The sequence below is a fragment of the Phodopus roborovskii genome, unplaced genomic scaffold, assembly GCF_943737965.1.
Source record: "Phodopus roborovskii unplaced genomic scaffold, PHOROB, whole genome shotgun sequence".
NCBI classification, from domain to species: domain Eukaryota; kingdom Metazoa; phylum Chordata; class Mammalia; order Rodentia; family Cricetidae; genus Phodopus; species Phodopus roborovskii.
Window position 1 is genome coordinate 5,714,037 of NW_026126575.1, and position 14,316 is coordinate 5,728,352.

The following is a 14,316-nucleotide window of genomic DNA, read 5'->3' on the forward strand; positions in this document are numbered from 1 at the left end:
AAATAAGCACAGTTGCTCATTGCTGGGGCTGTAATACCTATTTTTTGAATACTTACTGACTAATAATAACCAAGACTGCTCATATTCATAGTACACTAGGATGTGTATTCTGTGTTTTAGACGCTGGTTTGTAACTTACTCAATGCAGTGAACAATACAGTTGACTCACTGCACGTGAGGGTCAAGAATCCAGGTTCTGTCAGTTGTGGATGAGAAATATTTAGTGGGGAAAATAAACTTGTGTGGGTACAGAACATGCATGGGGTCCCCCCTTCCCCAGTCACTATAACAGCTATTTGTGTTGTATTAGGTTTTATGAGTCATCGAAATATTATTTAATGTATATGGCAAATAAACACAGGTGACATGAAAATGCAATGCCTCTTCATAAACAGGGCATGAGTATCTGTGGAGTTTGGTATTTATGCCAGGTCCAGGAACCAGCCTCTCGCAGACATCCAACAATGAGTAGATGAGCAACTAAGGTGTAGAGTGCTTTTGCCACCTGATAATTCAGGTCTGATGGGGAACCTGAAATATGAGTCATCTTAAGGATTCTTTGTATTTCATATGACTCGGGAATCAGAAGGACCAAGGGGATGCTAAGTCAGTCTGGCCTGCCTGTACTGAAAGCCTGGATTCCATTCTAAACATCGGATCTCTGATAATGTTTCCTTGGGAGAAAACAGCAAAGGTAGTAAGGTAAAAGGCACTTGTTGAATTGAACTTCTGGGTGTGTGTGTGTGTGTAAGTGTGCACATGTGAGCATACATCTTGCTCCATCCCTAGCACAGCATAGACAAGAAAGAGGTGCTTGAGAAATATTTGAATTGAAAAAGCATTCTTCTCTGATAATGTTAGCTGTGTGTAATGCTCAGACACAAAAGGACACACAGCTCCACAACACTAATGATTTTCTTGAGAAAACAATTTTAAAGATACAAATGGTGCACATTCTCATTATTTTAGAAACACACCAATGTGGTCTCAAATCAGAACAATTTCTGGTAAATTTAAATGATTTACCCTGTCTCCTCTTTGTGCTCTTCCTCAGAAATACAAACAGGGAAACTTATCTCACAATGGCCACTTTCTAATCATAATCTGGAATCTTCCTCTGCATATTTGCTCAATTTCTTCCCTGAAGGAGGAGCATTGTCATTTTAGATGCTAACTGTCTGAGTTATAGCCACGTATAAGCAGTTGGGAATGACTTAGATTAGTTAAAATCTATGGACTAGAGAAAAACCTTCTGGACATATTGTTGAGTCAAGAAAGTTGTCCAAGCTAATCCATCCTTTGATGTGCTATAAGGAATCAAAATGCATCTTTCATTGAGTCCCCAGTAAGAGGAGAAAAATGACTAGACTTTGCACATTAAACATGAACAGTTCAACCAAAGATACACAGAACTAGGGTTGAAGAGGGTGGAGGCCTTGATACACAATTAGTCACCAAGGTTCAGCTCCTTCAATCCTGTCATATCTACTAGGAAGTCTTGGCTTCACTAAAGGTAAGAAAATACTCACTGGTAAAAAGGAACAACATTTTAGGAGATTATGAATGGAATGACTTACACATGGCCCAGCTCATGGGCTATTGTGAAAGCTGTGCTCAGCCCACTGTCTTCACTAATGGAACAACTTCTGTAGGGATCACAGATGGTTCCTAATTCAGCAAGACCTATTAGGATAGAGGGGAGAGAGCAACAAGGATTTACTTTGAAAAGCATTTGTGACTTGGAAGAGAAACAACGAGGGAACCATTTTAGCCATGGGGATATGCATGTATGAGAACTCACCTAAGGTGTCACACTTGTCCTGAGCTCTGCAGATATCCTCCCTAAAAGCAAAGCAGACTTAGGCTGTGACAATACCAGAGTAAAAGTCAACACAAGAAAACCCTCAGACTTCCAGTTCATTTTAGGGAGGGACACAACAAAATGTATACTATCAAGGCCAGGCTTTTGTAACTCCCCAAATGTCATGAAGCATGGGTTTAAGGGTTAAAGATTACACGGAGAAGTCTACTGCTATCTCCAGGGTAGCCAGAGGACAGTTAACTGTGTCCATCTCCCTACCCCCACCCCAGGAAACACTTTCCTCAATACCCACTGTAAAATGCTTTTTACAGTTCATTTAAGAGGAGTAATGGGCTGGGGGTTTTGGCTTAGGTGTAAGTCCATGTGCAAAGTTCAGGCAAAGCCCTGGATTCACTCTCCAGCAAGGGCTTGCAGGACAATGAGAGTGATTATAACTATGTCAGAGATGGTCCATGATAAGACAAATCATTAAGCCAGCATCTCCTTCTTACTTGAACATTCTTAAAACATTCTTAGAGAGTAGCTTATCATATAAAAATTGGGACATTTTTTTTTAAAATTCTTTTTTGCAGTTTCTTGCCAAAAAAAAAAAAAAAAAAAAAAAAAAAATCACGTAAGTTGGCAACACTAAGCTTAGGTCCTATATAGCATGGCAGCCAGCAGTTGGATACACTGAGCAGCTTTTCCCTGCTCTAGAAGGGCATTTAGTTTCAGGCCTGCCTTATATACTGAGTCCTTGTGTGGCATGTATATGATAGAGATTCTCAGCCACAATGGTACCTTCCCTCATCATCAGGGTACATGCAACAGTGTTATTAACACTGCCGGGTGCCATAATTGAGAGGAGAGCATTCTACCGATGTGTAGGGAATAGAGGTTAGGGATGCTGCCAAAATTACTGGAGTGCTCAGAGCAGCTCTTTCAATAAAGAACTGTCTGCTATAAACTGTCCATAGTGACTAAACTGAGCATCCTTAATAGGACCGGCTACCAGCAACACAGGATCCTTCCTATCAACTTGCCCTGACACAAAGAGATACAAGGAATCAGCATTCCACTCACCTCGTGACAAGAACAGCAGTGTCGTGCTGTATCCCACCTAAGTGGTTCTTGGAATGCTGCCACTGGCAGAAGTTTTTTAATGTTGTCTGGGCATTGAAATTTATGGAAGGTCCTTCCTAAACACAGAGAAGAATTGTTCTTGGTCTATGCAACAACACCAATTAGATATGCCATTTCGGATACAGATAGAAAAAGAGAGAAAAATAAACTTTATTACCTGTTCATTATGAATCACAACTAAGTTCACAATAACAATATTAATTAAATTTCCAATACTTGAGTCTTTATAGATAGAAGCTACCTGTAACCGAGATAAATTTTTCAAAGTTAATGGTGGACTCCATGTAAGCAACAAGCAATTCACTTCTTAGGTTGGGTTCCAGCACTTCTTACATTTCATGCATCACAAGTGTTTTACGGTTCTGAATGCTCATTGTACAAACACTGACTTACAGTTTTTTTTTTAATCATAGATGGCAGTTTTAGATAAAAATGAGCTCTAGCAAATTTAAATTCTGAGGCATTTTCCCTTGAAGCTGAATCTTTGTATGAATTGACAGTTACTTGTTCCAAAGCATTGCATATTAATTTTCCATCAAGCACTTTCCTGTCATTTGGAGTCCTGGGTTCCCACATAAATGCTGATACTTGTTCCTCATGCTCACTGTCCATTTATATACTCAACAGGAGTGTCATTTGTTTCTGCATTGTTTTCTTATCCTAATTTATTATGTCAGCTATGTTTACTGTCACTTACTATAGATTAGATTCTGGCAGAAAATTGCATTGCATTTAGTCCATAGCAAAACTCTGGGCTAGGTACCACTACCATCCCTTTGAAACAGAGAGGTCTTGGAGGCTCAGAGAGATTAAGTAACTTGTCTAAGACTATACTGTGGCAAGCAGCAGAACCAGAAGTTACAGCCTAGGTCATCTGACCCAAGATCCACTACTGTAGTCAAAGTCTCTGATAGACCTGAAATAATGGGGTGGGCATGAAGCTGGGGCTGGAGCAGTCTGCTTAGGTTTTCTTTCCATCCCCTGGGTATAGGTATGAGAGGGCTGGGAACATATGGAACATGTGTGGACAGAAGTGAGCATGAGCAGATGGAGAGAAATCCCACAGCAGTAAGGGAAGAAGCAAGGAGCAGGAAAGGCCATGGGGCAGGAAGAGACAGCCTAAAGTCTTAGGCCCTAAAGCAGCATTCTCAAGCATAGTGGCTTTTCACAGTATACCTGGGAGATTCATTCAAAACAGTTGTTATTCAGGTAAAGAAGGGTTAATTCATAAAAGGAAAATGAGCAACATCAGATCTCCATGAATGACTGGGTAAGGTTATTTATTTATTTATTTATTTATTTATTTATTTATTTATTTATTTATTTTTAATACCAAGGTATAAGGGAGTTCGTGAGAATATTTCTTTTCTACTTGAATAAGTTATGAAGTCATTTCTCTGTATCTCTGAGAGCTGGCTCCAGGATTGTTGAAGATGGCAAACATGAAAATGCTTAAGCTGCCCCTGTAAAATGCTGTGTCATTATACAAGGAGCCAATGTAAACCTTCCATAGCCTTTCAGTCATCTCTTGGTTACTTATAACAAGTAGTTGTTATGTCATATTGATTAGAAAATGAAACAGAAGTCTATATGTGTTTAACAGACTTAAAGATTTTTTTTTTCTGAAGAGAGAGTGTGTGTGTGTGTGTGTGTGTGTCTGTGTGCATTTGAGTGCACAAATGTGAGTGTGCATGTGGAATAGTGTTTTATTCTTGGGAACTGTCCACCTTGTTTTTTGAGACAGGATCTCTCACTGGCTGGGAGCCTTTCATGGGGGCCGTCCATCTCCCTCTGCCTCCCCAGCTGGGATTACAAGTGCATACCACCACATCTGATTTTATATATGCACTGTGATTGAGCTCAGGTCCTATGGTTGTGAGGGAAACACTTTGTCAGCTGAGCTATCTCTCCAGCCTTGCCAAATATTTTTTGATACATGGTTAGTTGAACAGGCAGATACTGGATTTTGAAGGCTTAGTATGGAAAACACTTTATGTAAACTCTATCATAAATGTTGAAATGATATTCTGTGGGTACAAAAATAGATTAAAAGTAATTTTATCTACTTTGTTAGTTTCTTTAAAATGGACCCACTAGAATATTCAAAGTTCAATATGTGAATTAGATCATATTTTTATTGCTAGAAGCAGCAGGAGCTTTAACAATGTTTGCTTCTGGGAAGGTGTAGGAACAGTTACAGAGAAGGGTATGTGGTGTTTTTACTTGACATGCAGATTTATTATGCTTCCAATATAACACAGGAGTATAAAAATACAGAGATTGCTAGGCTTCATCCCTTGCCTACTTGATTATAACCCTGAGTAGGATGAAAGACTGGGCAGACACATTCTGAAAATGCATCATGGGTGACTGGGACTCCAAACAAGCAACACGCAGTACTACCACGCTGTGCAAAGCTCCTAAGTTAGACAGAGAAAATGAAGTTCCACAAAAAAACAAGCTGAAGGTCACACATAACATCCAAGCCACTTGCTAACTGTACCTGACCATGAGTACTTGACATAACCCCTTGGAGAGTCAGTTTTCTTATCTACATAAAGAGGATGGTAGTTCAACCTAAGCCCATTGCCAGAAAGGTTGGAAAAAATGCTTTTCAAGTAGTAAATACAATATCTACCAGAGAATCAACATTCACTGCTGATATCTACAACCTAATGGTTATAAAAAGGCAAGAGGTGAACAACCATGCACTGTCCTTGGTCATTCATTCGCCTGAATGGCTGACATGCCAGCCCTGACTGATGCTACAAGCAGAATGGAGAAGAACACATGCCCTCCAGCAGCACATTGAGTCAGCTCATGAATCACCTTCTGTGTGGTATACTTACAATTGACATTAGGGTTAAAATATAATGTTGAAGGTTTGATCCATGGTATAAAACCATTCTGTGGTCAGCTACCACCATCACTTCTACAAACCGTGGATAGGAAAGAAAGCGTTTGGTTCTTTTGTGGTTCCTCCTGTCCCTTGTGCCATTTGTCTTGGTGCTATAACCAGAGAACACCTTTGTTGCCAAGCCGCTCTTTAACAATGCCATATCATCGGCCAGGCTGTTCCTCTTTCTCCGTTTTTGCACTCTGGTTTTCTGCTTGTCTTTACTGTGACTATTTTTCAGTTCTGCAATAAATCAGATGACATTCATTACTTATGGGGTAGTCTACACTTACACTAACACATTGTGTGTGTTTTCAAGTGATGCTTTTAGGTGGTAGGGAGATGGCTCAATCAGTAAAGTGTTAGCTGTTCAAATCAAATGCAAGGACCTGATTTTGGGGTCTGGATCCCTGGCACCCACATAGAAAATCAGGTTGGTTCCAAGAACCTAAATATCATGGCTGAGAAGGCAGATCCAGGCAGATCCTTGGAATTCCCTCGTGAGCCAGTTTAGCTTAATTGGTGAGCTTCAGGTTTAATGAAGATGCTATCTCAAAAACTAAGATACAGAACAACTATGGAAGACACCTAAAACATTGACCTCAAGCTTTCAGAGGCACATACACACACATACACACACACACACACACATACACACACACTTATACACACATGGATGTACACCTGTATGCACTTGTACATGTACATACACAAGAACACATACTCACATATCATACTCACACAAAAAAGAAAATAAAATGGCTCCATAGTCAAATGACATACAAAATAAACTACCAACTATCAGCTGTATAACTATAACCCAAGCCACATTCTCTCTGAAATGCCTACATGTCTGAGACAAGCTTCTCTGGGAAGTTTCAGTTGATGCACACCGGTTACTCTAGAATATCAGGCCTGGGTTAAGGGAAATGGCAGCATGTTGTTCCTTCCATTGGGTAACAAAAGACTTGTTAGGATTTAAATGGTTATCACCCATTGTCCTTAATAAAATGGATAGAATAAAAGCCAATTTTATAACACAGCTTGAAGGAAGGGAAGTTGTATTTCCTTTTAATTTTTTTTTTGAAACTCAATGATAGCGGGGGGGGGGGGATCTGACAGGTAACAGGCTAACAGACAATAAAAAAAATAATAGCAAACACGGAATAAAATATTCTATTTCTTTATCAGGTTGCTATCACAAGTGAAATAGAAGAACAGAGTCACTGTCATTCGATGTCTCTGAACTTGCAATTGATTCTTTTCAATGAACATAAAGGAAGAACTTCAGAACAGAGTGTAGGTCAGGAGCTGGGACTGTAGCTTATGTCAGGGCAGCCTGATTAATCACTAGGCCTGCTGGACCCCAGTCTTTGGAAACTGTGGTCCATGAGGCAGCAGACAGAAATAGAAACTTGTTGGGAAGGAGCTTCTTTTGCCCTACCTAGGACTAGGTGTGTGTGTGTGTGTGTGTGTGTGTGTGTGTGTGTGTGTGTGTGTGTGTGTGTATATGTGTGTGGCTATGGAAGCTAGGCTTAACCTATTCCTGAAGTACTTCATAGTGTGCTTAAATTTTGAAATGCACTATTCAATTTTCATATCACCAATCAAAAAACAAACAGAATACACATAAAAGGGCCTGTCAAAACACATGTTGAATAAAACTTGATTTAATCAGTTACCTTGCTTATCAGTTTATAAATATGCATTCATGTTATAATGACAGAGAAGAATTATATGACTAAGAAGTATGCTTTAGTGGTTAAGACCTGAAAAATAATTCCTTTCACCAATACCAAACCAATACAAGCCAAAAGCATAAATTCTGAGTGGTTTCATATTTGAAGGGCCCAAATACTTTACAATTATAACTACTTGCTTAAATAATTAAGCTCAGAATGTGCACTGGGCCAACTTGAATATTTTGATTATTAAAATGGTGAAATTTTTTCAAATTGTCAAACAGGTCCTATGCAATGTAACTATAAATAACACAATTAACTCAAAGTCCAGGACTTGAAAGCAAGCAATATTGAACATTTTTCTCCTAGTCTCTCTTTCAAGCACATACGCAGTATACCGATGCCATATGAGTTAGGTTGTCATTCAAGTCTTATAGAATGATATGAATATATAACAAATACTAATTAAGCATCTAAAATAAGCCAGGATCATTCTTTTGTGTATCTTTGTCTTGTACATAATCTCACATATTACACTGCTTTCAACCAAGAAAATGACCTCTGTTTTAGAGATAAGTAAATTAATATCAAGAAGCTGAGCAACTAGCCAAAGTTACATATGTAACAGGGAAAACAGGTAGGAGGACTCGAACACATATCTGACCAGAACCCTAAACTGTGTTCATGCCATTTGGCAAGATTTTTTCAATAGCTAAAGATTAAAAGCAGTTTAGTTTGGTTAACCATTACCAAAGGGAACCTGAACTGGGAACTAGACATTAATTACCAGTGAACATTTTTCAAGAGAGTTTGCTTTGTATAAGAGGTAAGTGAGACATGTTAAAACATAAAATTATTTCATACATTAAGAAAATATTTCATCTATTTCATAGGAAATACTACTTGCTTAATGCTATCTGTAAATGTCCTTTTGTGGGGTGGGGTAGGGAAGGGATATATGTGCACATGCATGAGGAGGCCAGCAGACAACCATATAGTTCCCCAAGATCTTTCAACCCAATTTTTGAAACACGGTCTCTCTCTGGAACCTAGTGCTCACCAAGAAGGGAAGACAGGCTAGCCTAGCCAGTGAGCCCCAGGGGTCTGCATGTCTCCATCTCGCCATTGCTGGGGTCACAAGTACACACCATTACACTCTGGCTTTTGTTTGCCATGTGAGTTCTAGGATTGAACTCAGGTCTTTTTGCTTACTGACTTGCCAGGCTTACAATTTGAACTTCACTAATGATTTGACCTTTGAGTAATTAGAAGACACAGTGTAAGATTTTATCAGCAAAGTGACAGCTATCAGTCACAATAACTTTATTCATATGCTATGCTCAGAACAAGAACATGTGTAGAGCTAGAAGCCAGAGGAGCAGTTGCTTCAGGCTAAAGATGTAGTGCGGGTAAGAACAGGAAAAAGGGACACCTGAAGAGGACAGTGATCAAATCTCAAAGGGTGCTAAAACAGACTAATATTTTCACCTACCTGTGCATATACTCCAAAGACTGATTTATACATTAAATGAGGGACTAGTATGACCAGAGAATTGTGACTCAATACCGTTGTTTTTAAAGGACAATATGTTGTAGGAATCTGCCTTTGTTTTCTTCTACCAGTTTCAGTGTTTTGTGTTTCACACTGAGGTTTTTGATTAGAGTTGACTTTTGTGCAAGGTGATAGAGGACTAACTTCATTCTTCTACCAGTGAACATCCAGTTTCCTCAGCACATTAGCTGAAGATGCTGTCTTTTCCCCAGCATGTGTTTTTGGCATGTTTGTCAAATATCAGATGCCTGTAGCTAGCTACATGTACTTATTTATGTGGGACTTCTATTTTGTTTTTGGCCACTACCACTCTGTTTTTATTACCATAGCTCTGTAATATATCTTGAAATCTGGAGTTGTAATTCCCCCAACATTGTTCTTTTTTTCCCCTCATCATTGCTTTGACTCTCAGAGTTTTCTGTTCCCAGGTGAATTTTAGAAGTTTTTTTTCTACTTCTGTGAGTAATGTAGTGAGGATTTCGATAGAGATTGTTTTAAATTTGTAAATGACTTTTGGTAGAATGGTCATTCCCACAATATTAATTCTGTCAGTGTAGGAGCCTTTCCATTTTCCAGTAGCTCCTCAGTCTGTCTGCAGAGACTTGCAGTTTTCATTGTAGGGGTCCTTTACCTCCTTGCTTAGGTTTATGTCTCAATTTTTGAAGCCATGTGAATAGAAGTGTTTCCATAATCTCAGCATGTTTCTGGCTGATGCATAGGAAGGGTACTGATTTTCTTAAGTTGATTTTGTATTCTGCCACTTTACTGAAATTCTAGGAAAGGATTTTTTGACCAGCTTCCATCTGTCCAGGAATTAAAGCCAATTGTTGACAGTCAGGGCCTTCTAAAACCAAAACTGTTCTGTATAGCCAAAGAAATGATCAACGGAGTGAAGAGGAAGCCCGTGGAGTGGGAGAGCATCTTTGCCCACTGTGCATCTAATAGACAATTAACATCCAGAATATAGATGGAACTCCAAAGACAGAGCAAAGAAAACAAGTGACCCAATCAAAAAAAAAATGGGCTACTGACCTGAACAGATTGCTCCCAAAAGAAGAAATAAGAATGGCTAAGAAATATCTCAAAAAGTCTTTAACGTCTTCACCAATTAAGAGATTCATATTCAAACTACTGAGATCTCACCTTGCATCAGTTAGGATAGCTAAGATCGACAAAACAACCAAAACCGAATGCTAACAAGGATGTGAGGACAGGGGAAATTCATTGTTTGTGGGATTACAAACTGGCTCAGTCATTACAGAAATCAGTGTGGACAAATCTCAAAAAGCTAAAAGTAGCTCTGTCGTGCATGTGCTTAAAGGACTTGACATCCCATTCCACAGACACTTGCTCAGCCAAATTCATTGTGGTGTGCGTGCGTGCGTGTGTGTGTGTGTGTGTGTGTGCGTGCGTGTGTGTGTGTGTGTGTAAATTATAACTAAAGAATAATGGGTCATGGATTTGAGGAATAGGAGAGTCTTGGAAGGAAGTGGAAGGAGGAAAAGGAGAATACTGATGTAAATACAGCACACATGAAATTCTGAAAAAATAAATGAGTTGCTTTATTTAAAGCAGAAAACAAGTCACTCAATTTGGGAAAACCAAATAATTCTTAATATTTACTGTAAATGTTTTGTATTAAATACCCAGAATTGAGCAGTGTGTAAAGGAAAGTGTTCATTTAGGACAGTTTTGGGGGCTGGAAAGCTGAGTCTCTGCCTTTAGCATCACAGAGGAAGCAAGTGCAAGAAACATCATCACGTGGTGAGATGGGATGTCAGGATGCAGGGGAAATAACCAGGGACCTATGAGACTATTAAGTCTCTTCCAGGTCAGACCCCCAGGAGCCTAGCAGCCTTCCACTAGGTCTCACCTACTATCTAACCTGCTAAAGGGCCTTCATGTTTTCACACGGCCACACTGCACTGAGGCCTGAATGCACAAATCTTGAAGGGACAAACCACAACCAAATGGTCACACACTGTGATTTTCTGGGCTGGGTTTACTTAGAGAAAGCTTTATCTTCAGTAAGGGAAATAAATAGACTTCACTGTTTTAAACATGAAGGAGAAAACTAGTTTTCTTTTAGTTATTGGAAGGAACTTAGGAATGGGGAAAACCTGACCACCAAGACCCACATGGAGGGAGGAGAGAACTGACTTTGGAAATTTGTGCTCTGACTCTACATGAACACCAGCACTCACTAACCCCCCATCCCCCCCTCACAAGTACTAACTAGTCCACTCCACCCACATGCTCATGAGTACTAACTAGTCCACTCCACCCACATGCACATGAGTACTAACTAGTCCACTCCACCCACATGCTCATGAGTACTAACTAGTCCACTCCACCCACATGCACATGAGTACTAACTAGTCCACTCCACCCACATGCACATGAGTACTAACTAGTCCACTCCACCCACATGCACATGAGTACTAACTAGTCCACTCCACCCACATGCACATGAGTACTAACTAGTCCACTCCACCCACGAACACACCAGCACTCACTATCCCACACCTCCTGCATACAAACAAAATGAAATAAAAATTAAAACCAAATTTCAGGAACCAGATCATTTCTTCATTGCCAAATCAGCATATTCTCTTGGGTGATCCTACTCAGCCTTTTACCCACTTCACTTTTCTCCTCGTGAGTTAGGATCTTATCTATTGATTAGTCCAACCAATTGTAGCAATCGATTTAAAATGTAGCATAGAGCCAGGCATGGTGATGCATGCCTTTAATCACGGTTCTCAAGAGGCAGAGGCAGGAGAATCTCTGTGAGTTCTAGGCCAACCTGGCCTACACAGTCACCTCCAGGACAGCCAGGACAGAAAGATGCCCTCCTCTCCCATTTCAACAACAACATAACAAATTAGCATTAGAAATGGCACAAAAAATAGATACTGCACCTTATATGCATACCTCACTATTCTCTAACCTCAAAAGAGAATTGTAGTAACAGCGGTGGTGGTGGTCCCCAGGCAAGGGCACACACTATTAGCATAAAAAGGGGGTTTACCCACACCGCTCTTCAGTGGCCTTTCAGCATGATAGAATCAAGGGTTGTGTTCCTGGGATTTACAATGTCACTTGGCTAATATTTTTGTAAGAATGGACTAATGAATGAAATTTTATTCTTGTGGAAAGAATGTTATAACTGGCTAAGTATTGTTTCAATTTTTCCTCTCATATATAACTTCATATTTATTATTGCTTTTCAATAACAACTTCATTAAGACTTGCATGCCATTAAATTCATGTATCTTTAAAATGTATAATCCTGCAATCATATGTGTGCCTGTGTGTGCACTCATCTCTCATGAATGTTATATAAATACTCTACCTCTGAGTTACATTTTCAGTCCATGATGGCATGGCATTGTGTCTCCAGAAAGCCTATACCTGTGGCAGTCACTTCCCCTTCTTCCTAGGCCCTACCAATTAATAACCTATGTTTTTACATCTATGGGTTTGCGTTTTCTGACATGTCATATGAACTGATTTATACAATATGTAGCATTTTGCATCTCAATTCTTTTACCTCATTTAAGGTTCCCATACTCTAGGATATGTCTATCCTATTGTTCTTTATTGTCAAATGGCCCATTGTAAGGAATATACCGATATGTTTGTCCATTTGATACCTGGGTAGATAGCCAGCAAACCAACTGAAGAAGCTGATATCTGGGTGGGTGTAGTTTCATTCCTCTTGGAAATACACACACACACACACACACTTGCACATGCCCACACACACACACGTGTGTGTGTGTGCATATATATATACACACACATATGTAGGAGTAGTACTTCTAGTCAATTGGTAATGCTACATTTTACATTTTGAACAGCTACAAAATTGTTTTCCAAAGTGGCTGCCTAGTTTTCTTGACTCATTCTAAAAAATAAATTTAATTTTATTATATACGTGTGGGCATATATACTCTGTGACACTCACAAGGAGGACAGGGGACAACTCTCAGGATTTGCTTCTCTTATACCATTCAGAATCAAGATCAAGCCTCCAGGTCCATTCAGGTTGCTTCCTGAGGTTTGAATAAAATCCCCAGAAACAAGCTATCTTTTTTATATGTCTCTTTTTCTTTAAGAAGTATTGGAAAATTAATACCATTTATTTTGTCCAATAGTTTATAAGAAACCTGACCTTGTTCGAACCCTCCAATAATGTGTTGATTCTCCTAAGGATCAAGCACATGTCTGAGAAAAGGTAACATTTGGCAATACCAATCTCACATAGGCATGTACACAGATACCTTGCTGGGTTAGTGGTGCACACTGATAATCCCAGTATTTGGAAAGTGGAGCCAAGAGGATTGTGAAGTTACCTTGGGCTACGTGTTTTACAAAACCGAGCGAAGTGTGTGTGTGTGTGTGTGTGTGTGTGTGATTGAGAGAGAGAGAGAGAGAGAGAGAGAGAGAGAGAGAGAGAGAGAGAGAGAGAGAGAGAGACTTTCTGCCAGGCAGTGTGTTTTCCCTGTGACTACACCACAGGCTCTACAGTTCTGAATGGCAATGACCAAACCTAAGTTAATGTTGATGTTTGCAATCATTTTGGCTTCAATGCTGTCAAAAGGCAAGTCCTAATGCTTCTCTGACTACCAAAGCATTGAAGGTAGAGTGACTAAGTGCACTTAAAAATAATGTTCTGGCTTGGGATAATGATTTCAAAGATGTTGTTGGTCTTTGCGGGCAGGACAGAGGAGCAGAGCATGCCACTCTTCATTCTTGACATCCCATTGGACCTTACTGTGGAAGAAGTAGGAGGCATACAACCAGAGGTGCTGAGGGTGAGTTTCCATCTCCCAAGTGAGCAGGAAAAAAAATCCTGCTTCCATTTAAAGGGTGTTTGAGAATTTAATAAGACAGGACTTATAAGAAACATTTCTTAAATTAGAGGTTTAAAATACCTTCCAAAATACCTATTTTGTGCCTAAATAAGTTGAAAAGTAACCACAAAGCAAGTATAAAACAGTTCAACCCTTAGCATTCTAATATTGTAAACATTTAAGATTAAATCATTATGGAAAAGGAATATTCTACAACCAAAATTTTGAGCATAGTTGATCATACTTTGATGAAAATATTTTAGATAAGAAAGGAAGTGCTCATCGTGCTACTAAAAAATCCGAGTTACACACACACACACACACACACCCTTGTTACTCCAGTGGCTACACACTAAAGTGTTTCTGCCAACCAGGTTGAGCGG

The 14,316-nt window shown here is 39.5% G+C and overlaps 1 protein-coding gene across 2 annotated transcripts in view; it reads right to left on the reverse strand.

Moving 5' to 3' along the window:
* Adamts9 (ADAM metallopeptidase with thrombospondin type 1 motif 9) overlaps nucleotides 1-14,316 on the reverse strand; it is a 157,054-nt gene that overhangs the window by 125,493 nt on the left and 17,245 nt on the right. For both annotated transcript variants that reach the window (XM_051203300.1, XM_051203299.1), the window contains exons 4-8: nucleotides 5,794-6,083; nucleotides 3,102-3,185; nucleotides 2,885-3,000; nucleotides 1,802-1,842; nucleotides 1,578-1,683 (exon numbers count right to left, since the gene is read on the reverse strand). In XM_051203300.1, coding sequence (XP_051059257.1) covers nucleotides 1,578-1,683; nucleotides 1,802-1,842; nucleotides 2,885-3,000; nucleotides 3,102-3,185; nucleotides 5,794-6,083 — 637 coding nt within the window. The remainder of the gene's footprint in view (nucleotides 1-1,577; nucleotides 1,684-1,801; nucleotides 1,843-2,884; nucleotides 3,001-3,101; nucleotides 3,186-5,793; nucleotides 6,084-14,316) is intronic.